We start from the raw sequence: 23,611 nt of genomic DNA, 5'->3' as shown, positions 1-23,611 counted from the left end.
TGACTAAAGCTGGTAATAAACCACCCAAGAGATGAGACAATAAGATCCAATAAGATGGGACAGCAGGCAAAGCTGTGGAGTGTAGTTTTCATACTCAAAATCTAATTATAAAACCGAATTTGGGCTAATTTACGATTGCGACTATTAATATCGCGAATGCTTGTGAATAGCAACTGACTGATCATAATGGTGACAATATTGGGCAACTATATTTATTTGACAACAAAACGGAACCAACAGATTAGTAAAATAACCACTATTGTTCATAATATTTGTAAATTTACAAGAGGCTTTATTCAGCATACTTGTTTGTTCGGGTGCCGTGTTCGGGTTCATCTCAACAAAGCTCGATCATTAGGCCCCGCCCACATAATGCCCGTCGCCTATCCTTGTAGGGGCTGTATATCATTGATTTAACGCAGATTTTGGGAAGCCATTTTTTTGTTTATAGTAAAAAGATTTTTATGTAAAGAACAGTTGTACAACTTCACTTTCTTTACTTTACAAACTTGAATGTATGTGAGTATAGCATATAAAATGATTGCACAGTCATTTTAATAGATATTTTTAGATGCTGAATAATATTGACCAAAAATGTAACTTTAACACTGCAAATGCGTAAATGCTACAAGAAATAAGCTGCTAAATCGCAATTTAAAGTAGAATGGTCATTACTTTTAAAACTATGAAAGAATGTACAGCATAAGATAATTGTTGTAAGTAATACTAATCAGAGATGAAAATTAAGTGTATAACACTTTGTTGATCCGCTGTAATTCTGACCAATTGTAAGAAATTTAAGGCTGCTTACTACTAATAGTAACTACTGATAAGCTAATATTTGCATTATACATGTAGTTATTGAACACTTTTTAAAATAACCAATATGTAAAAGTACAATTCTACTCATAGGGCGATAACATCAAAGCCTGTATAAGACACCACATAGAATTTGATTTTTATGCATAGGCTATGGTAACTACTAAGCAAATTTTCTCTGGTTAATGTTGACATTAACACACGTATTCTAAGTATTGATATCAAATATTACAGAAATTAGCAGTTAGGTAACATAATCCGATGCTAAACGTAAGCTTACATAGATATACAGTTATAACCATTACAGATCAAGAATCACAATGTGCTTAAGGGAATGTCAATGTCTTCATCTCTGAATTAAAATTTTATGCTATATGCAGCTATACTTTGAAAGCTCTTTATTTGTGCAGTCGTTTGGTTACAACTGACCAATCTTCATACTGTAACTTGTCATATACATGTGCTCTATCATGACATTACACATAGGTTTTTATTTAGGGGTACTCTTTTTTGACCAAGTTAACTTGCCTGTTTTCATTTAGCAGCTTAAAATTTAAGCTGTAACAACGCAAAAGCGTATGCAACAAAAACCAAGCAGATGCAAAAAATATACCAGCAACAATAAGCTAAGATTTCTGATTTCTTGAGCAAATATCAATTGATTTCTGTTTACCGCATAATATCTAACAAAAAATTAAAAACCACACACTGTTTTAGAAATTTTGATTATAATTATTATGACAAAATCTATTTTATTTTCACACCGAGCCGTTTTATACATTACATTCCTCAATCTTTCCCCTCGATTATAAAAGCATGATAAGCATTTTTAGAAATCATTTGCACTATACCTCAAAAATACAATATGGTTGTTTTAGTTCACAAAACATAGCAAGTATAATCACCAAAGTGAACAACTGACCGTTACAATTACATTTTTAAACGCGCTAATTAATTTAACGCAGAAGCTCGTCTGCCTAGGCCAACAAAGTGGAAACATGAATCGCTAGCAAGTGACCCAGGTCATAGGCTTCTAGCCAACCAACTACGAGAGCTTTTCAGAAAAATATTATTGGACAAAGTGTTGTAAAATATTCTCTGATTAGTTGTCTGGAAACACGTTAATACCGGGATTTTACATTCGCGTGATTCGTAAATGTAGTGACATGTCCGTACCGCAAAGCCACGCTTTGTTCTTGCGTTCGTAGCTAATACATTTGTTACTGTTAATTGTTGTACTGTTTTAGCATACTGAAAGAGAAGAATATTCAAATCAGTGTGCGAGTTTGAACAATACATTTATCCATTTGCCATATCGCATTCGGGAACTAAATAAATATCTACCTCATAAGCTTTTCTATCGTGGGTTAGTATTTGCATAACTTCTTCAAGTATTTGCTTTAAATAAGACGTATAAATTGTAGGATTATATAGTAGATAATAGCATAAAAATAGTAGGTTATCGATAATGTGATTAAATTAATTTCAGTTACCCATTTTGACTTTTTAGTTTGTGCTTACGTCTGCAAAAAATGGGAGGAGGTTGGAAAAACTTCAATATTGATATTGAATTGAATTTGATACAAATGGACAGATACATGTATGCTGCTCTGTAACTGCACAAACCTTCTTTGTAAGCCATTTAACAATTTTTACACATTCCTAGCAAGGTTTTACTCAAAACAAGTTCAAATTTAATTAGCGTCCGTAGACCACCTGTAGGTGAAAGTGGAGACCACCAGACTCGTACAAGTATCAAGTAAAATTTTTGCATATCTTTGGTTGTTTTTAGTATAAAGCTGATAAAATACGCATTTCAGTTAGCTGAGATAGCTCTTGACTGGCCCGACATTTTGCGCGAGGGCCAGAACGCTCATTAAAACACTGCTCAATAAAATCATTTAGTTCTTGGAAAGAGGGGTTTTCAGTCTGCATTATGTTATGAAAGGTTTTGACCCTCGGAATTTTCCTACGATTCTGTAATGAATCAAATCCCAACAATTCCTTTTCTTAGGTAACACCCTCCCTCCCTTGAGACCATTAACAAAATGAGCAACCTTGTTTTGTATCATCTCAAGCAATTGAATAAGAGATTTCAGGCTGGGATCCCTCACCTCTGATGCAAATTCCACTCTAGGCCGACAAAGAGTTTTATATGACAGCAACTTTATTTTAGGTGATGCAGTTGAAAGTTTACGTTTGAGCATGCCCATAATCTGCATCGCTTCTGAGTGTTTTTTTATAGATGTGCTCACTCCCGTTAAAATCACTAGTTATGAAAACTCTTAAATACTTGATACTATTAAGACGATTTAAAACCACCTTGTTTAGTTTATACTGTACACTATGAAAATCAACAATCTTTGAAGTTTCAAAAATTATAACAGAACACTTAGATATATTAAAAAACATTTCCTATTTTTCAGCCCACTTCTCCAAAATATTAAAATTTTCCTGAAATACTTTAACAGAAGCGGCACTGGTAACAAGATGATGCAACAATGCATCATCGGCATATAGGCAAATGGTTAGAGTCAGGGAATGACTAATGCCATTAATATACAGTAAAAAGAGCATGGGGCTAAGAACCGACCCTTGAGGATTGCTCGAGGTTACTGCCTTAACTTGTGAAAAGGAACCGTTTAAAACCACGCTCTTTGTTTTATCTGTCAAAAGTCTAAAATCCTTGAAAGAATGTCATTCGTAAAACCATAACGTAAAAGTTTATCAATCAAAAGTGCATGGTACACTTTATCAAACACTTTTGAACAATCTAAAATGACTGCCTGCACACACCCTCCTTTGTCCACTTCCCTCAAAATAGACTTTATGGTAGTGAATAGTTGACTGGTGCACGACAGTCCCCCTCTAAAACCGTGCTGTGGAGGTATGAGTATGTCATTTAACTTTGAACTAATATGATGTAAAATGATGTGTTGAAGAAATTTTGAGCAAATACAAGTTAAAGATACAGGCCGGTAGTTACTGGCTGCTTGCTTACTACCAGATTTAAGTATTGGAACTATATTGGCTTGTTTCCATTGTGAGGCAGGCCTGCCCATATCTAGGAAATACTGAAATAGTATTGTTAAAACCGATGATAATTCATCGATAGCCAGACAAAAATCTCTATTCCGGAGTCCATCTGGCCCAGGTGCTTTCCCAGGTTTCAAGTGAGTAATTAATTTCTTGACTCCATCCCTGGTTATTTTGATTGTAGATTTACCAAACAAAGGATAAGGAATACAGTCTTGTCTCAGACTAAAAAAGTTACTCATTATTCAACTCATTTTCCATGTCCTCGGACTCCTCCAAAATATTTCCGTCATGTTCACTACTAGTCAATGACTTTATACTGTTGTTTTTGCCTGTCTTCACTTTTAAAAATCAATAAAAACATTCGCTGCTTTCCTCAGACATAGAAATAAAAATATGATTAGTTAGGTAGTGATTATGTATTTTCCTAAGTTCTTTTTTGGTATTTTTTCTAAACATTTTGTATTTTTGGTGATATAACTCATTTCCAGTATAAATACAGAAGGTCTGTAGTTGTATAACAAATACAGACCTTCTGTAGTTGTTATGCAACATTCTTTGCTTGCTTACAAGTTGCCTTGCTATTTTATTAAACCAAAAGGGCTCACCGCTTGGCCCTTGCTTAATTGTCGTGGTTGGGACATGCTTTTCAATAGCTAACGCCATGTAGTGTGAGAGCATTCCACATATTATCAATGTCCTCCCTACCATCAATCAAGCCCCTGATCTGACTTTCTGTTTGTTCCAAGATCATTGTTATTTCTTTTTAAGCCCGATTATATATATCTTAACAAGTTGAGGAGGCTTAGTGTTAGTTTTACAATCAAGTCAAAGTTCCAACTCAATCATGTATTGATCACTTGAACCCGGACTAATAACCACAGCATAATCATTATTTACAAAATTAACAAAAATCCAATCTAGTGTGTTACCCTTAATGTGAGTTGGATGAGATACCAACTGATGAAATCCAAATTCATTAAAACAATCCAAAAAGTTTGTAGCTGTTTGTTTTTTTCTTCAATGAAAACTTATTTATTAGACGCATCCAAACCAAATATACCTTGTTATATAACAAAATGTATCCTTGTTTTTAGAATATCTAGATTATAGATTACCTAAGATGGCCATTTTTGTGTTTGATGTTTAATTGCTGATCCATCGTGAACAAAAAGCATATTTTTAGATGTTTTTAATATATTGTAGATTTGTGAATGACCAATGGTAACTGACAAAAAAGCTACTTTGGCAGTCTAGATATTCGGTTGTTTTGTTGAGTTTAAACTTTTGAGATGGGAAGCGCATTCATCGAAGGATGGAACTTTGTGGAAGTCCTTGGAGAAGGAGCCTATGGAGAGTATGTATGCTGCTATATTAGACAGGGTTGATTTGATATATATCGCTTGATATATATCATCGATATATATCGCCGATAGATATGATATTTTTGAGTCAAAAAAATCGATATTTCTGAAAAATATCCATTTTATTATTCCGTTTTTACCTTACAACTATTGCTAACTGTTTAAAAATGCTAAATAACATCTAAAATCATCAAATACTTGCATAGGGGCCTATTAGGCTTACCCAACACCGACAAACAAAGACAGCCAGACCAAGGAGGTGACATTGGCTAGACCAATTAATGTTTGAGTTCAGAAGAGTTTTTCAGATCTAAATTGTATTCCTTCATCCCAGTGCTATCTCCCTAACCTGATTATCTCATCTCATGTTAAACTGTTATATTTTATTGCCTTACTTGAAGACCAGCCTGCTGAAAACCCTTTGAACTTCATAACCCATGATTTTGAATTGAACAATCCGACACCCAGAAACAGAATTGTAAGCACATTACACTGACTCACTGAGATGTCAGAGTAACTCATTTCATCATTTTCTGTAAAAGTCTTTCTATGAATAGCTTCAAAGGATTATGGCTCAGTATAAAATCTATGAATATGATGATGTAACTCTGACTGCTAGTGTTGGGTGTGTGTTTTCATCATGTGGACTGGTTCGCAGCAAGTTGAGAAATTGTCTCGGTGTGGTGAAGGCTGGCAAGCTAGTGTTTGTTTACAAATACCTAAACTAGACAAGAGTAGACATTAAAACATGCTTGGAATATTATAGTGTGTATTTACTATTTGCACTATTTTCTTTGCACTTTGCATTCATGTCATTATTTTCAATCCAATGTTTGACGAAAATTTTCATATTTATAAATATTATTAATATACTAGGCCTACAATAAATCAAGTGTTTGGTATTAAATATTGCTGACTAGTCTCACACAAACTATAAAATACATCAATCACAATGTAAACACCATGCAAGTTCAATATGGCTTCAGATTTTTTTCAAAAATGTCATTTGTTTAAAAAATATCATAAATATTAATAAATATCACGATATATATCAGTGATATGATATTTTTAAAAATATCGATATTTTTGCCAACCCTGATATTAGATTTTCTAAGCTCTCTGTTGGACATCATTATTTCTTCTCTCTTTTTGATACATATGTAGAGCCTTCAAGTTTCTAATTAATATTTTTCTTGTAGAGTGAAATTGGCTGTTAATGATGTTACTAATACTGCAGTAGCTGTCAAGATCATCAGATGGAATGGTGACAAACAAAGAAGCGCTGATATTCGTAAAGAGGTACAATTGATTAATTCACTTTTTCAATCAGCTTTTTCTTTATTGCTACAATTTGTAACTTTTTGTACACTTGCAAAAATATTTATGTTTTTGTAGGTATGCATACAGAAGATTTGTAATCACGATAACATTATTCGTATGTATGGTACAAGGGAAGATGCCACTTCAGTCTATATGTTGCTTGAGTATGCATCTGGTGGGGAACTGTTTGATAGAATCGGTATGTTACTTATTGACACTTATCCCTCATTTATCTAAGACAGTTTCGTAGTAAATATGTGTAGTGCTCAAATAAATATGAATTAATCCTGATTGGTTGCTACCTGTGTACCATCAACACAAACAGTCTCACTCACATTGTGCTATGCTATGTAGAGCCAGATGTTGGAATGGACCCTTTTAATGCTCAGAGACTCTTCCGACAGCTGATGGATGCTGTTAGCTACCTCTTTGATCGAGGAATTGCTCATAGGGATCTCAAACCAGAGAATTTGCTCTTTGATGATTATGGTAGGTGGCTTTATGTGATGATAGTCAGGTATCCTAGTTTTATATATGTAGTAAATAGACAACTGTATTTTAAGAAAAATGTTATCATTTCTATAGAAATATTAGCTGATGTCAAATATTCCACCCAGTCAGGATAGCCTTAATCGATGAAATCTTGTTTGTGAAGTCTCAGGGAATGCTTGGAAAGCCTCCTTCTCAAACATCTAGCATGTCGTAAAAATACATCAACATGATATGGTGTGGTGTTAATACATCAACATGATATGGTGTGATGTTAATACATCAACATGATATGGTGTGATGTTAATACATCAACATGATATGGTGTGATGTTAATACATCAACATGATATGGTGTGATGTTAATACATCAACATGATATGGTGTGATGTTAATACATAATTATTCTTGTTGATCTCTTTCATAATTCTTTTTTCCGTGAGAAGTTGTAAATTTTTACCTAATTTATTTATTCCAGTTTACTATTTTATTTATTATCATGTAGGGATTGTTAGCATTATAAACAAAAGCTAGGTGCAATAATTCGTGAGTGAAAATAAAAAAAGAATTATCATGATAGCATGGATTGATTGATTTTCATGTATCCCAATAGTCAGAAGAGGTATAGCTCTTGTAGATGTCATGGAATCGTTCAACAAAATGAACTTAGCGAGGACAATCTTGTGATAAACTCATTCTCATAAACCATATTTTTTATTCGCCTTAGAAAATGTATTGGATTAGCCACTGATTTACACATTGCTGATTGTTGAGCAGACGGAAAAGTACCCAAGGATAACTGAAATTGCATCTAGTACAATGTAAACATCAAAACACAGCGCAAGCATTGTTGATCTGTAAAATTCTGTTTATCAAATCTGTTCTACCCATTCATGTAATTCTTTTTCAGTTTTAAAAGGTTAAAGTTTTGCCAGCTCACTAAGTTTAGTTTTTTTATTGATTTGCGCTTTTACATTGAAATTAAAACTGAATGGAGATGTAATGGTTATGTACAAGTTCTAGAGGTTCATTGCACTTGCTTAATATCACCATCTTCCATTGTAAGAACAAATTGCTAGAAGAGGAGGCTCTTACCCCTGACCCGCGCATATTCATTATGAAGCCTTCAATGTATTGACGCTTATGACTGCTATGGATTTATCTTCTCAATGACTGCTGCTTTGCAGATAATTTGAAGGTAGCAGACTTTGGTCTGGCCACGATATTCAGACGACAGGGTGTCGAAAGAGACCTGGATAAGTGCTGTGGTACCTACCCGTATGTAGCACCAGAGGTGCTTGCGAAGAGACCCCATAAGGCTCAGCCGGCTGACATCTGGTCTTGTGGTGTCATCCTTGTCGCTATGCTTGCTGGAGGTAAACTTATACTAAGACCCTTCAAACCTGTAGTTCAGACTGTCTCTTACTCTTTACCTCATTTGCCCAACTAGCTAGGAGCTTATATTTATGTGATGGTTGTATTTATATTTATTACACGTGATTGTTTACACAGGTGCTGAAACCCATTTGTTGTCAAAGCAAAATAAAACATGAGCATTAATTTTAAATGTGTCATCGAAATAGCTGAAAAGACCTTTCTATGTTTACCTTATGTTTACCTGTTCAGAGCTGCCATGGGATCAGCCTAGCGTAGACTTGGTTGAGTACAAAAGCTGGACTGAACGCAAGTCAACGAAACCTCCCTTCAATAAACTGGATATACTCTCATTGTGTGAGTCTTCTCCGCTAATTAGTCTTCACCATTCATTGTCCTCACTCTTAGTTTAACATCTCTGTTTTCTTAGTCCTGTATCCTACGCCTTTTATAATCTGGCGTGTAACTATTTGTGTATCAACATAAAGCTTGGACTTACAGAACGTTGTGCATTGGGAGGAGTTACATGAGTGTTTGTGAGGGCTTGGCTTAGTCTACCATCTATTTGATCTAGCCCTTCCAGAATCTCATTCATTTTCTGGTTGTCAGATTTGAACTGACTCGTTGTGCTATTGCATTGCTGCGTAGATATCCGCCATTAGATTTTCCTAAGAAACTTAGCTACAAAAGTGCTTTCCATGTATATGGATGAGGCTGTTTCTGAATTGATGTAACAATAGTAGGTTTAGCCAATCAAATTGTACTATAAACTGATTGTTTCTCTAAATAGTTCAAATCTACTTTTTGTTATTATATCGCGAGTAATTTTTGGTGACAGACGTTTCCTGGCTAGGAAATAATTCTCAATTTTCTCTATGTTTATGACTAACAGAAATCAAGGGATTCCAACCTACAGCGTTTTCTTGATGGCTGCGATTAACTGTTCGTTTTTGAGCTTTTAAGAGTTTGTAATCACATTTCCACATATTTTGCACCTACAACCCAGCAGATTAAGACATGGTGAACCTTTTGATACCCAACAACTGTGAATTGTGTTGCAAGTCAACTTTTAAATTGTACAATTAATCTTTTGCAGGCATATTTTTGCTATTCATTCAATTTTTAGTATAATTGTATTTGCTTGGATTTCATCACTATCCATTTTTATTTGATGAATATATACTAAGTGATATATTTAGTTGATAAATATATACCAAGTGATATTTTTAGTTGATGAATATATACTAAGTGATATATTTAGTTGATAAATATATACCAAGTGATATTTTTAGTTGATGAATATATACTAAGTGATATTTTTAGTTGATGAATATATACTAAGTGATATTTTGCAGCATTGCTCAAGCATATACTCGACCCAAATGCCTCTACAAGGTTTGGCATTGCTGAGATAAAGGAACACCGGTGGTACAAACAGAGACTGACTAAAGGTGAGTTTCCTCTTTAGGTTACCTAAAAATCAGACCATAGAGGTCATTGTGTTGCTTTATTATGGTTTTGGAGTAAAACTATGTCTTAATCTTATTTGTATTCTTGAAGCCCTTACCTAATTTATGCAGAGTGAAAATAATTGCTAGAAACATTCCGCAATTTTCAGTCATTTATTTTTCCCATTAGAGTTTACTTATCGGGCTTTGAACTGTGAAACGAGAGGTAAAAGAGTTAAAGGAGAGGTGATGCGAGAATTTTAACAACTTTATATATTCAGTAATAACTTTTTCATACTTGGATTCATGCCAAAATATATTGTTTATTTGCCTTTCAAGAACTAAATAATGGAACTAAAGATTTGAATCGCTGAGTAAATCATGGTTCCCATATCGATTGCGAGACCCCGGCAGTAATCTTGCACAGCAAAACGATTTTGCTGGGCAAGATTCCCGCTAGGGGCGGCGGCTTCTGTTCACATTTAGCTGTATCGCTAATAACTGCATAAAAATGTTCGCACGCCATTCCGTTTTGATAATGGTGACCTTCACCTGTACATTGCATTTCGGGAAGGTTTTGCCTGCCGCTCTTCGTTAAATTTGAACAGCGCTAAACTCTTGCGATGACCGCCGGCAACTACCGGTGGTATCCGGCGTGTAGGTTCGCATTTTACCGCAATAGCCTGCGGTGCTGTCGTCGGTGCTTTGCGGCGTATATGTTAACCAGGCTTAATCAGTGGATCAAGCATGCATATATTGCAACACAAATATAAATGTTAGACTTTTTCATATTTTGTGTGCAGCTAATTTTTTTGATATTTTGTATGTGCTTTTTAAAAATATTTTTAAACGTTTATTAAAAGCAAAATAAAAATTTCAGTAAAATAAAACTTTGCTGACTTGCGAGCTATTGTAATAGTTATCTAATGTTGCTCATACCGATTAACAGCGGCACGCCATATACTTGAATTCCTCTGCAGTTCGTGTTCAAAGAATTATGTAGGATAACGGCGCATATCATCTTGGGGATAAAATTGGTTTTTGTCACAAATATTTGATTATTGTAAATAAAACTAATTGAATGCCATAGTACTCTATTTTTCAACCGTTCCTCTGTAGTGGTGGTCAATTAGAGGTTTTAAGGTATATCAAACAAAGTTCTTCCAAAGCTTTAAACAACCGCAAGTGTAACCATGTGTTGCCCAGAGCTTTAAAGTTTTTATTAATCGCGTAGATAGGCAACTATGCAACTATAACAAGAGACTTAACATTTGTCATTGATCTGTGCTATTGCTCATGTGTAAGCATGCCAAATGATTATACATGTATATTGTTTTACATATTATAGAAGGCAATCGTTCTTGATGAATGTAGATTCGTCTGCTCCATAATTATTATCATAAAATGTTTAGACTCTACTGCTATCATACCCGTCTTAAAAGCTAAACCCAGCATTGATTATTAACCAAATTTTAGTTGATTTTATCAGAAGTTATCGGTATTTTTCTTTCATTTGTGATTGTTTTTAATGTTGAGAGGCTCTGACTCCCTGGGCATTTCAAAATTGAAACTGACAAAACTTGATCCCGGTTAAAACGTTCAGATCAAGTGAAAATGTGATTATGGCGTCTATAGTTGCAAAGACACTGACAGAATAGAGACGCTGTAACTTCAAAGCAATATCCGATATCAACAATCACAACGATAACAACTAGTGACATCATTTCGCAAATACTTTTCTTTTGTGAATTTTAACCGCGATAGAGTTCTGTCAATTTGAATCTTAAAACATCCTAGCAATCAGATCACCTCAAACATCAAAAGCAATCATAAATGGCAGAAAAATATTGATACTCTCCGATAAAATTTACTAAAATTTTGAGAAAGTTTAACATTTTGAATAAATTAAAGGACAAACATATAGTCGCCATCAAGTGGTTCATGTTGCTGGTTCACTGCTTGTGAATTCATTCTTCAATATGAACTATATTATAGCACAATTCCTCCAAAATATGCTAGCTGACTATATATCTGGCTATATAATATATTTTAGCTTTGATCCGAGGGAAGTCACAAAATAATCAAAGTTCACCTGATCCTAAACGGTTCCGAACATTGCCAGAAAGGTATGGTCATACATAAGTATATTTGTCACTTGTTTCTTAGATGGTAGCGCTATGGGTAAGATTTTATACATACATGTAATTCTCAGCCACCTAGATGCACTGGCCAAAGCGTGTGAACGTCGTCACCCGGTGAGAGGCAAAAGTATTATGGATTAGTCAGACTAGCGAGCCCCCTTTACAGATGTTTAACCCTCATGTAAAATCTCTCAGAAACGTATACTGTGTATTCCTGAGGCATGAGCATGCTTATGATATTTATAACTGTTTTAATACATAGCTGATATGAATAGATTTTTGCTGTTACAATCTACAAAAAGTTATTAAATCTCGCATCTAGCTATCTAAATTCATTTTTTCATGGATGGAGTAAGCCTAGTGATTTTTGCAGCTTAAACTCGATTTGTTTCCATTAAACTTTTTGTAGTGGGGAAAGCGTAATCTCCTATAGCCAGCCAGATATGACCTCCAGATCAGACTCAAGGGAGGAAATGAACCATAATATCTCAAGTGACCATCTGGCAAGCTTCTCTCAACCCATAGACATAGACAACATGCTGCTCAGCCAGATTCCTTGTACTCAGGGTTCTAGCTCTCAGCTCTCGCAGGTATATGCTCTTACCTACATGGAGTTCCGTCATACTTGCAATTGGATTATTGGCCATATAAAGGTTTTGATGCGCTGAGAGGATGGGATATGCAACAAATGTACACATTTAACTTTTGTTAAATGTTTTTGTTGACTAAGCCCTTGGCATTATAGTTAGATGTAAACTTTTTTCTAAAAATTATGTACACCTAATGTGTCTAGACTTCTGCAACACTTCCCTGCACCATTACAGATGACTGATATATTGTTTGTTGGTTGTTTCCATGCGCTCGAGACATTGAGTGAACAAGATCAATGTTGGATTATTATTTATGCAGACGAAGATGCAGAGGCTGGTGAAGAGAATGACTAGGTTTTATGTGACGGCTGATCGCGATCAGGCGGTGGATGACCTTATTAGGGCATGCATTCAACTTGGCTACAATCAAAAGAAGATCAATGCCTACACCTTCTCTATTACTACTACTGACCGTCGCAACTCTTATCTGGCCTTCAGAGTGTCCCTTCTCGACATAGATGGACTTCTTTTGGACTTCAGACTTTCTAAGGTGGAGTATTTGACATATCTATGGAATTGTTTGAATGATTTTACTTGTCAATAGGTTGTGCCATCTGAGGTTTAATTCTCGGCATAGGATAAGTTACATTGTTCAAGTTTCTAGTGAACAGCCTCCTAGTCTCGTGCTGTCTAAATAATACACGCTAGGTTTATTTGTTCCATAAAAATACGTAATTCATTTTACTGCCCAAAAGCTATGATAATTACATAATAAATATTTTTGGTAAAAATATATGCTCTAAATTGTAAGAAAAAACATCTTAAATGGTCAATAAAAAAGTCTTGATTTTTTTATCCTAGAAACATACAAATGGAAATGCAGGTTCAGTTTGTTTTTATGTAGAGATGTCAATAGAGATGTATGGTGTAAATTAGTTCAACTTAGATGAGGCAAAGTTTAAAACTAATTTAGTTTATGGATGTTTCATTATTTATATATTTTAGAGATTTTTTATAAAAAATTCAACAACCTTTCTATTTATGAAATTGTTAAATACTTTTGGTGTGGAATCAAATATTCTATAGAGCGTGACATCCTGCATAATTTTTCAGTAATCATAACTGTATAAAAGATGCCATGTGAGAGGATTTGTCAACTGCTTGCTATAATTTCCATCACTGAAATTACTAATGCCAATTTCTAGAATTAAGTCATGCCCTGTGTTGCTAAAAATGAGCTATGTGAATGCCTCTCATCATAAAAAATATGTTATCTGTTATAAATATGTGTGATTTACTCCTTTTCGACACGTGGTTGTTAGCGGTCTCACATAAAATAGCAGATACAGCTGGCTATTGGCTAAGGCATCTACTAGTAGTATTTCTACTCATAGCATCATGTGTAGACTGATAGAAAGACAACTATGCTGCCTTAATGAACCAGAATAAACTTAGTGCTGGTTCAAGTTTGTGCTAAAAGATATGTTTAAATAATTTGGTGTTATTTTTGGTAATCTAGTGCAGTGCTCATTAACTTGATGCTTTTGTGAGTTTTTGATTGCGTGATGTTATTGTTGTGACAACTCGCAGCCTGCACAAACTGATCCTGTTGGCCTAGACTGGTGTATTCTGCATCTGTTTGCAGGGAGATGGTATAGAGTTTAAGAGGTGTTTTACCAAACTAAAGTTACATCTTGATTGTCTCGTGAATGATGATCGTGAACCACCCATGCTTTCCCAGTGTTAATTCCAGTATCAACTCTCCCTCCAGTCACCTTCAATCACTTATCCAGTCCATTGCACGCATATCATGTATATATAGATTACTTGTATAATCAGAATTCATTTTAAATTCTCCTATTTTATTATAAGCCAGTTTTTTATAAACCTTTCTACAGACTTCTATATATATAAACATGCATTTCCAACATTTCAGAAAGTCTTACTAATGGTCTGTCTCTCATATGCAATCTATGGCATATCTTCAAATACAAAATCCAGAAAAGCTGCTAGCAGCGTACCATGTAGGTTAGGAACAACTATCAAAGCGAGCAAAACAGCACTGATTGTGTGGCAGCATCTAAACAAATAAATTGGTTAGAAACACAGGAGGGTCAGCATTACTCATCGTAGAAGTACTTTGCGACGTGAAGCCGTATCACAAGCGCCATTATGCTGCACAAGACCTACAACATAAGGGAATGCAAAAAGACTAATGCGATAAGACAACTCCTACCACATAAGAAAAACCAGGAGAATGAAATGTTGCCATTGACATTCAATTATTTTACAGAATTGTTCAGGGAGAGCGCCTATTAAACTTGAGCTGTTCTGAAACTGGATTAAAATTTAACCTGTTCAAACATACCATGCATTGCTGTGATCCTTATCGAAATGATCAAATATTTTATTAAAGAGAGTCTTACCTGAAAAATTAGAAGCAGTGAAGACAAGCTCCGCTCGTGTATTGGACCAACAAACTTGATGGCTAGATTGATAATAGTCATATTATTAAACTCGAGGTAACTGTTCTCTTTCTCTTTGACATGTGTAACCTCTAATAAACCAAGTGCGTTCAGGAGTCGCACGGCCAGCTGACCCAATAAGCGCATCTCGGACTCCTTGCATTTAGCGGTGCTCATTTCTAGCAAGCCAGTCTTCAGATTGATCCTGCAATCACAAATGATCATGGGAACATAGACAACAGTATTTTTGTGCAAGGCTAATACACCGGGCATTAGACCTGCATATCAAGCCATTCCTTTGCGCCAATCACACCAGGAAACCATAAAGCATAAACTTTATGATGAGGCTGAAGTTCAATTGACAGAATAAGCAAGTAAAAGACATAAAAATTGAGTAAACCAACTTAACAAACCAAAAATAATCTAATTTTTTAGCAATTGAAAAAATATCAAAACGTTTCAAATTTCTACTAGTGTTTTTATCACTCAATGAGGAGCAAGTTCTCTTTACAGCAGAACAGATAAAGACGACTGGTTATTAAATGCCACATAATAACAAACAGAAATAAAATAATGGAAATGTGTGAGGCACCTACATGTATGTATGTACAGTAAAAATAGATTCTAACAATAATACTAGATTCTTGAAAACCAGTTTAACATTACTAATATTTTATACTGCTTCCGGTCAAAAACAAATGAATGTAGAGTTCCATCCTTATGTAAAACTTGAACACATATTAGCTTTAAAAGAGATGTCAAAAGCCATTGGTTTAACTTAAATTAATTAGGGCCTACTTTAATTTTGATAAAATGGAGACTGTTGGCTTCATTGTCGAAACATGCCAACTTCTGAGGGCCCAGCGCCTTGACTAGCCTCAGTGCTGCTGCGCCTCATCATACCTTGATATGTAGGAATTATGCTCTCATTTATTTTTTATTTAATCGATAATGTATCTATATTTATTTGTTGTTTGATGTTACATTTTTACTAATTGATGAAATAAAACACACACACCTTGGTAGGCGATGCCTGGGACATGGGACAAGCTTGAAGAGCTGAGGCGCAGAGTAGAGGAAGTTTAAGATTTGTGGTATAAAGAAGAGGAGCGTTGTCTTACTGAAGTGACCGAGGATGGAAACTACAGCGAATACCATTCCAGAGAAATAGCAGAATGTGTCACCAACAAATATCTGAGCTGGACACCTAAAATAACGCATACATACAAGATTGAAGGTAGCAAGCTGTGTCAGCTACATGGAACCAACTACTAATACAGTCATACCGTTTTGAAACTCTGATGGCGACCAAATTGTATTTCGATCAAAAGATTCAACATTTTTACGCCACAGATTTCGACCAAAAGTTAGGCATTCGACCAAACCGAAAAAAGCCTTAATTTTTTATGTTACAATTGGTAAAAATATAAAACAAGAAATGTTTCTGCTGGGCTTTTTATTTCACACAATCTTTTTTAGAATAATTTTTCCTGTTTTCCTTCTCTACAATTTTTTTAGATATCAACTTTAGTGCAGGCTAGCCTTCACTACATTAATGGTTATGCTACAACTAGTAAAAATAAAAACACATGAAATGCTTGTTTCTAATGGTCTTAGAAAAAATTAATTTCATTAAAACACAGTCTATTTCTACACTGTTTTCTTGTGTACACTGTATAGTACATAAGAATCCGAGGAAGCAAGGCTAAGAAGTCACAAGTTGCTACAGATACAGTAGTACAGTACATTCCCAAACCTAGCCTAGTCATAGACCTTTTATGAGTCGATCCCTGTACTTTACATATTACCTGAGCTCTTATTACATGTGTATACAGTTTAAGGTGTACACAGACTTTTTGCGATTGAATGACCAGAAGCACAGAACAACTGTGCCTATCACAAGCACCATGAAAAACCATCTACAAATTGACTTGATAATTAGTGTAACTTCAAAAGAGGTATGTACAAGTATCATTATTACTAAAAATGTCAAAATTCTGGTACTGGCGCTGATATGCAGTATTGAAATTTGTCAATTTTTAACCTAAATTTCAAACTCCAGATACCTTCTACAATCACTTATCGATAATTGTAATAGTATGTAATAGCCTACCATATTAACTAATGCAAAAAACTTAAAGTCAAGATACAAATATCTAACAAAATCTGATCCTGGCAATGTACAGTAATCGACCGAGGATCGCCATGCTTTCTAGCCTTAGTGAAGATGTAACTAGTATGTATCTTATTTTCAATCTACAGTGACGAATAGTATAATCAATCACAGGCTAGTAATAAATTTATTGAGCAGGTTCACCAAGTTAAATTATCCAAATATATTTTAAATATCATTCGATATTTTATTTATATTTTCTGTAATAAAAGAAATAATTAATCGCACAACTTAAAATATTTGAAATAAGGTTAATTTTCAGTGAGAATCAGTTTATCGGATTAGTAGATCTACTCTTGTATTTTGAATCATAATCATGCTTTTACTGCCGAGTAGTTCAGCCATTTGATTATTTTCGTTCAGGATTGAAATTGTGTTTCAGCAAACAGCTAATAATTAGATGTGAATGTAGTAGTGAGTGTAACTGCCTGACCAGTTGTAGAATAAGATAGGAATGGACACTCCGATGTATGGTATGAGGAGATAAAGGGAAAAGAGATGGGCTTGTGTTTGGGAGACACCTACAATCATTAAAAGGTTATGACTGCCTAGCACTTTCCTCTATTAACACAGACATTCGATCTATTTTTAGAATACCATATAGCAATGTGTAAAGCAGCCATTAAGAGTGAAACGAAATGGTTAGTACAGCAATCCCTCTGAGAGTAATCAAGACCGACAACTCCCACAAAAAGCAAAAATCCACAAAATAGAAGCTGATATACTCTTATGTAATAAGTCCCCTTTTTATTAATGGTAAGCATTTTTCCTCTATTTCTCAAGTTTATTAAAGGATTTGAAAATTGTCAAGAAGGATGTCATAAGCATTTTGCACTTTCAGACTTCACAAAACATAACGAAAACTGAGATGACTGACATCACAATGATGCTTGTAGGGGGAACTAACTGAGCCCGAATAACAGAGAGACTTGTATATTTCATTTCTTAATTTTTTATTCCGATTCATTTACTGTAATTTTCCAAAAAATATTTTTCACTCCGAGATGTGCTAAAGCTGAGAAAGCTGCGCCTTGAAAAAGCAAAGGGTAGTACATGTAGTCATGCATTTATTTCTATATGAAAAACATGAGACGAGTGTTGTCCAACTTATTTAATCCGTGAAGCAAGGTATTTGATAAAATACCCACTAGCACAACTGAAACAGTTGACACTAATCTGCAAGCTAATAAATTACCGTAAACAATTTCATAAACAAAATTAGTCAATTATCTGAAGTACGTTACAGGATGTATTGAACCTACATGAACATTTATTAGTAATATTAAGGTGTTTCCAACTTTGATCAATCATAGTAAAGACAAAAGATTTTCTGCAATCCATTTAGGCTTACTAGAATTTCAAAATTGACTTCACTTTGAAAAATTAGTCATTCGTAACAGAAGAATATAAATGGTAGCTGACTTACTGTAGAGCAACTGGTGGCAGTTGTAGAAAATTATAGTTGCTGCTATGATAAGCGTCTGACCCGCCTCAAGGCCATTGACACCAGCCAAAATGTTGATAGCGTTAGTACAAAAAACTGCCATCATTCCCATATATATATAGTACAGAACTCCTGCAAGTAGTCGGTATATATTGTAACTAGTAAACATTTATTTTGTAATTTGTAATGCTAATAACTTGACCAATTTGTTGCCCATCCAAAATCAAAAACTGTAAGAGTGTAATTTTGAAGACATCAACAAGTCTTGGCTCAGAGTGTTTATTACATGCACATTAACAAAATGGAGTTTGAATTATTGGTGCTTAGATGTTTATACCAGGCCTGTACAAAAAATGAAATGATTTAAATCATTTAGTCAACTCATGATTTAAATAAGTACTTTTATGATTTTTTTTCATAATTTTGACAGTGTTTTTTGACAAACAGCCTTGTTTTGATGTGTGTATAACAAATCTGTAAATACTCCTCTTTCATGAATTGGCAAGTGTGATAGAGATAATTGATTGCATGTGTAGCACAATGCTACAGAAGGACCTTTAATGTTAAGACCTGTGAGTTTATTTAGTAGACCTCAAAACAGGATTAATTGTGAGGTAACTGATTAATTGCAAGTGTAACTGGTACAGATTTTTCTCACTACTGAGTCTAATAAATGACATTATGTCATGAAGCTCCCTACTGCAATCAGCTCAAGTGCAAGCATTAAAGAATATTCTCCACTTTTGGTTTCAATCATTCAAAAATACGAAATCATCTAGGACTTTGAAAGAGGACATCAGCTCTCACGGCAGTTAATCTTTCTTTGTTAACTGAAAACTGCAATTCCATTGCATACTGTTCTAAACAATATTTATACATTAGATACTGGAATTACTCATGTGTCACACTCACCTAAGTCAAGACTAAAACCAAACATATCTCGGAAAGGCTTTGGTATTATTATAATGGTGTGATGGAAGCTGATGAAGTAGATCATAAGGAGTGGGAGAGATGCCATAGTGGGGAGCCAGAGCTTGTGCCTCCACATCAAATTCAAAACATCATCAGCAAACCCGAGAAACAGCATACAACACATTGAGAGTAATGCGGCCAAAAAGTCCACAAACTGTAAATGACAAACAAGAAGGAAGCTTAACGGTTTGTCCGTAATACTCATGCATGAAAGACTAAGCGATTCTTGAACATAAATAACAAAAAAATATTTGCATACCTCATGATGTGGAAACTGTACATCACTGGTAGTAAAATGCCTTAGAAAAGGTACAGGAATAAACAAGAATACGACTATCAGATAAACGGCACCAGAAAGAACACCTTGAGCCTCTGGCCTACAAACGGCAAATGAATAAACTAATACGAATATATATAGTGTATAGATATAGTGCATGACAATTTTTGCACAACAGGAATAAAAGATGGCCTGCCATTACCATTCACAATAACCATTTAACATTGTTAATATAGCTTATGCTGCATAAACTGTATAAGTCGACAAGCATGGAAAATATGATCTTGCAGCGCAAAAATTGATTTTTCTTCACAAATAAAAACAGGATAATACCAAAAATGATCACAAGACCGCAGAAACCGATGTATAAAACAACAAATTATCGAACAATTACTTTAAACAACTAACAAAAAATACTGAAATGTTTATTACAACAACAAAATCACGCCCACGCATTCATTTAACCTAAAATAGTAGCTCTTACTTTCACACGTAAATACGTACAATATAGGTTTTTCTAACGCCGATGGATTTTGCGCTGTGGACTGAATCGGCACGCTAGGTATCTTGTTCATGTCTGTTCCAGACAATCCAGCTTTGATGAACATCTCTTTAAACTTTGGAATGATATGAAACAGTACTGCACTTGCAAAGCAAGACATTACTACGTTGATCGCGATTGGAAAGTACCAACTGCTTTGACTCATGGCCGAGTCGATTGTAGGAGTTATGGAGGCTGCCATTTTAGCTTGCCCGAGTTTTACAAACTAAAAATTATCACCTACATTTTCGAAGATACTGAAGCTATAATTTTAAGCGAACGCATTAGAAATTTGGTCGAATGCGCTCGCTTTTGTAAAAGAGTATTCTTATTTGTTGTTACAAAGATGTTTTTATATCACGTGATAATGAATGCATATAAAATTAACACGCTGCGCGCGGGAGAATCTATTACTCTCCACTACTCATCACAAACATGTCAGGCAGAGGTAAAGGTGGTAAAGCTAAAGGTAAAGCAAAGACAAGGTCCTCTCGTGCCGGGCTACAGTTTCCAGTTGGTCGAATTCACAGGCTTCTGAGAAAGGGCAACTACGCTGAAAGAGTTGGTGCTGGTGCACCAGTATATTTAGCTGCCGTGATGGAGTATCTGGCTGCCGAAATTCTGGAGTTGGCTGGAAACGCAGCACGAGATAACAAAAAATCTAGAATAATTCCAAGGCATTTGCAGCTTGCAATTCGAAACGATGAAGAATTGAATAAGTTGATGTCAGGCGTCACAATTGCTCAAGGAGGCGTTCTGCCAAACATTCAACAGGTGCTATTGCCTTCAAAATCTGGAAAGAAGGGCAAAGATTCTCAAAGCCAGGAATATTAAACTTGTCGCTGCTGTTTTTATCTCAACGGCCCTTTTCAGGGCCACCAATAACACAAAGAGTGGTTCACTATTCCTTGACCATATATTTCAGTTTTTAACGTTTGTTTTTATATGATTATACTATGTTGTCTCATCTTTTAAAGTGAATTAATGTAAAGTGACCAATAGATAATTTATGACGGTGAATGTGTATGCGTGTTCCACGAAGCTGTTATCTTCGACATTTCCTAAATGTTCCTTAACGTTTATACTACTGGCAGTGATTTTTGTCTGCGTCCTAGGCTCAACTTCTAGTGCGTCGCCCTGAAAAAGCATGTATTTTTTTTCAGGCCACGTGATAGTGTTGTTTTTTGATATTTTGTTTTGTGATATTTTTTGTTCTATTTGTGATGTATGTTTCAAAGTTGTGCAAAACCTCCAACAGACCCGACATCGATGAGCATGGTCTCCGGTGGCTAACTCATCTCACCTTGGCGTGTTTTCAGCCATCCTGCCGCATAAGACACTTCGCCTAAGTTTTGATTTAGTCTCGCTACGTTTATATATTTGGAAGCATTTTTTACATATTTACAATTTGTTGATAGTTCTTTTGTCATAATACACCTAATCTGGACATTTCTAAAAAGCGAATCAATAAATTCTATGCATTCAATTGCTGTGAAAGTCCTCGGTGGTTGCGCCATTCATATCACATATTCAAGATAAAACTCTCATGTACGGGTTTAGTAGAACACGTGACACTGCGAGATGGCTAAGATCGTGCCAGGTTTAGATTTTAGAAAAATCTCAACAAACTAAAAAACTGCGTGAAGCTCAAAATTGGTCCAAAACGTATTTATAAAATAGCAAACATTGTCAGGAGTCATTTTCACACATGACTGACAAAAAACTTCGACTTGTATTAGCTTAAAAGTAATTTAAACTTTGAAAGAAAATCGCTGGTTTGTTGAGATATTATTTTTAATTCATCTGGTAAGCCATTGGGAGCAATTTTATGATGGTCTGACATGATTTCAGCCATCATGCGTTTCACTAAACGCACGTCTCTCGTAGTGATGTCCAAGGCATAATTAATCTTTTTCTTTTGAGCGTTTTATCAAAGATCAATTTTGCCGATTTTTAAGTTTTTCAGATTCTAAGTTCATCCGAAGGTTTCTAGGCTTTCGTTGGGTCATTGCTAAGCGGATGTTTGTTAAAACTTTACCTTTTGCAAACCTTTATAAAAATCGGACCAAACCAATCCGTTCGAGTTAACCAAGTGTTCGTGATAAAAATTTACATTTCATCCGAGGGCAAGTTATCTGAGTTTGACTGTACTTGGCTGCCAAAAATTCCTAACAAGTTGGGGCCGGCCAGCCGCCCCTGGGAATACAGGCCTGCACAACTCCAATGTTTTCATTGTTGATCACATTATAATATTATTTTCAGGTGATACCAAGCATCTTGCGCACAAAATGTAAGAATAGAATGAGAAGACACATTAGTTGTTTACCTCTTATCACTTCACTTTACCCCTATCAATACCCCTTATCACTTCATCACCACAGACTAATTGCCCCTTTTTTGGCTCATGAATACCCCTTTCCACTGTGTAGAACTCAATGATACAGGTTTGGCCCCTATCCACTGCACCAAGCTAAACAACATTCAGTCCTTGGAGATGAAAGTTGAGAGTGAAACCCCTGTTGTTTACCTGGGCAAAAACGGTTGATATTATGTAGCTGTACAATATTGGTTTGATGCGTTTATTACATTACACCAATTTTGTGCAGCTTAATGTCAACTGTCTAGAGGTCTGGAATTATTTATAAATGATTTCTTGTCTACTGCTAAAATACGTGTATGTTCCTGTCAGGTAAAAATATCCCTAACAACTGGATAGATCAACCATCCAAGCCTTTTTGGTGAAACTACCGAATCCGTAAAGTTAGGTCATTTTCATAGTTGACTCATTATTTCTTAGTGTGTATTCAGCTTACAAAAAGAGCTGGTAGTAAATATTTTATTGAAATACATGTAGTAACATTAATATTACGCAAGAGAGTTATCGGAGGACGATGTTTTTGATCTTACTTGTAGTCTTTTAGCGAAGGCTTTTAGAAGTTGTTCGAATACGATTTTGTTTGCTTCACTTTGATATAATGAATGATACATTTTGCTACTTATCAAATGTTATTTTGTTCACCAGATGTGTCTGAGACTTGCCGAGTCATACTTTCTGATCTCACATATATGCTTAGTAAGCACAACACTAGCTACACCATTATACCTTATTACCGTTATACATTATTATTGATGTATTTAACCACCTTTTGTCTGGAGGAA

At 35.1% G+C, this 23,611-nt stretch overlaps 3 protein-coding genes across 3 annotated transcripts; 2 read left to right on the top strand and 1 right to left on the bottom strand.

The window, feature by feature from the left end:
- The first annotated feature begins 1,988 nt into the window (after positions 1–1,988).
- LOC137405357 (serine/threonine-protein kinase Chk1-like) lies at positions 1,989–14,347 on the top strand. The gene is made up of 12 exons (XM_068091590.1): positions 1,989–2,185; positions 5,062–5,212; positions 6,419–6,518; positions 6,615–6,738; positions 6,894–7,028; positions 8,215–8,403; positions 8,654–8,758; positions 9,757–9,852; positions 11,903–11,975; positions 12,400–12,580; positions 12,900–13,130; positions 14,226–14,347. The coding sequence occupies exons 2-12, from the start codon at positions 5,148–5,150 to the stop codon at positions 14,325–14,327; spliced, it is 1,401 nt and encodes a 466-aa protein (XP_067947691.1). The 5' UTR covers positions 1,989–2,185; positions 5,062–5,147; the 3' UTR covers positions 14,328–14,347.
- A 72-nt stretch (positions 14,348–14,419) lies between these two features.
- LOC137405376 (UDP-N-acetylglucosamine--dolichyl-phosphate N-acetylglucosaminephosphotransferase-like) lies at positions 14,420–20,653 on the bottom strand. The gene is made up of 8 exons (XM_068091614.1): positions 20,416–20,653; positions 19,894–20,011; positions 19,575–19,788; positions 18,645–18,794; positions 17,652–17,739; positions 16,064–16,252; positions 15,007–15,250; positions 14,420–14,766 (listed from the first exon to the last, which is right to left on the bottom strand). Exons 1-8 carry the CDS (start codon positions 20,616–20,618, stop codon positions 14,701–14,703), a joined length of 1,272 nt encoding a protein of 423 aa, XP_067947715.1. The 5' UTR covers positions 20,619–20,653; the 3' UTR covers positions 14,420–14,700.
- A 234-nt stretch (positions 20,654–20,887) lies between these two features.
- LOC137389287 (histone H2A-like) lies at positions 20,888–21,286 on the top strand. The gene has a single exon (XM_068075488.1). The coding sequence runs from the start codon at positions 20,888–20,890 to the stop codon at positions 21,284–21,286; it is 399 nt and encodes a 132-aa protein (XP_067931589.1).
- Positions 21,287–23,611: the final 2,325 nt, after the last annotated feature.

The sequence above is a fragment of the Watersipora subatra genome, chromosome 1 (genome assembly GCF_963576615.1).
Source record: "Watersipora subatra chromosome 1, tzWatSuba1.1, whole genome shotgun sequence".
NCBI classification, from domain to species: Eukaryota; Metazoa; Bryozoa; class Gymnolaemata; order Cheilostomatida; family Watersiporidae; genus Watersipora; species Watersipora subatra.
This window is presented reverse-complemented; position numbering and strand designations above follow the sequence as displayed.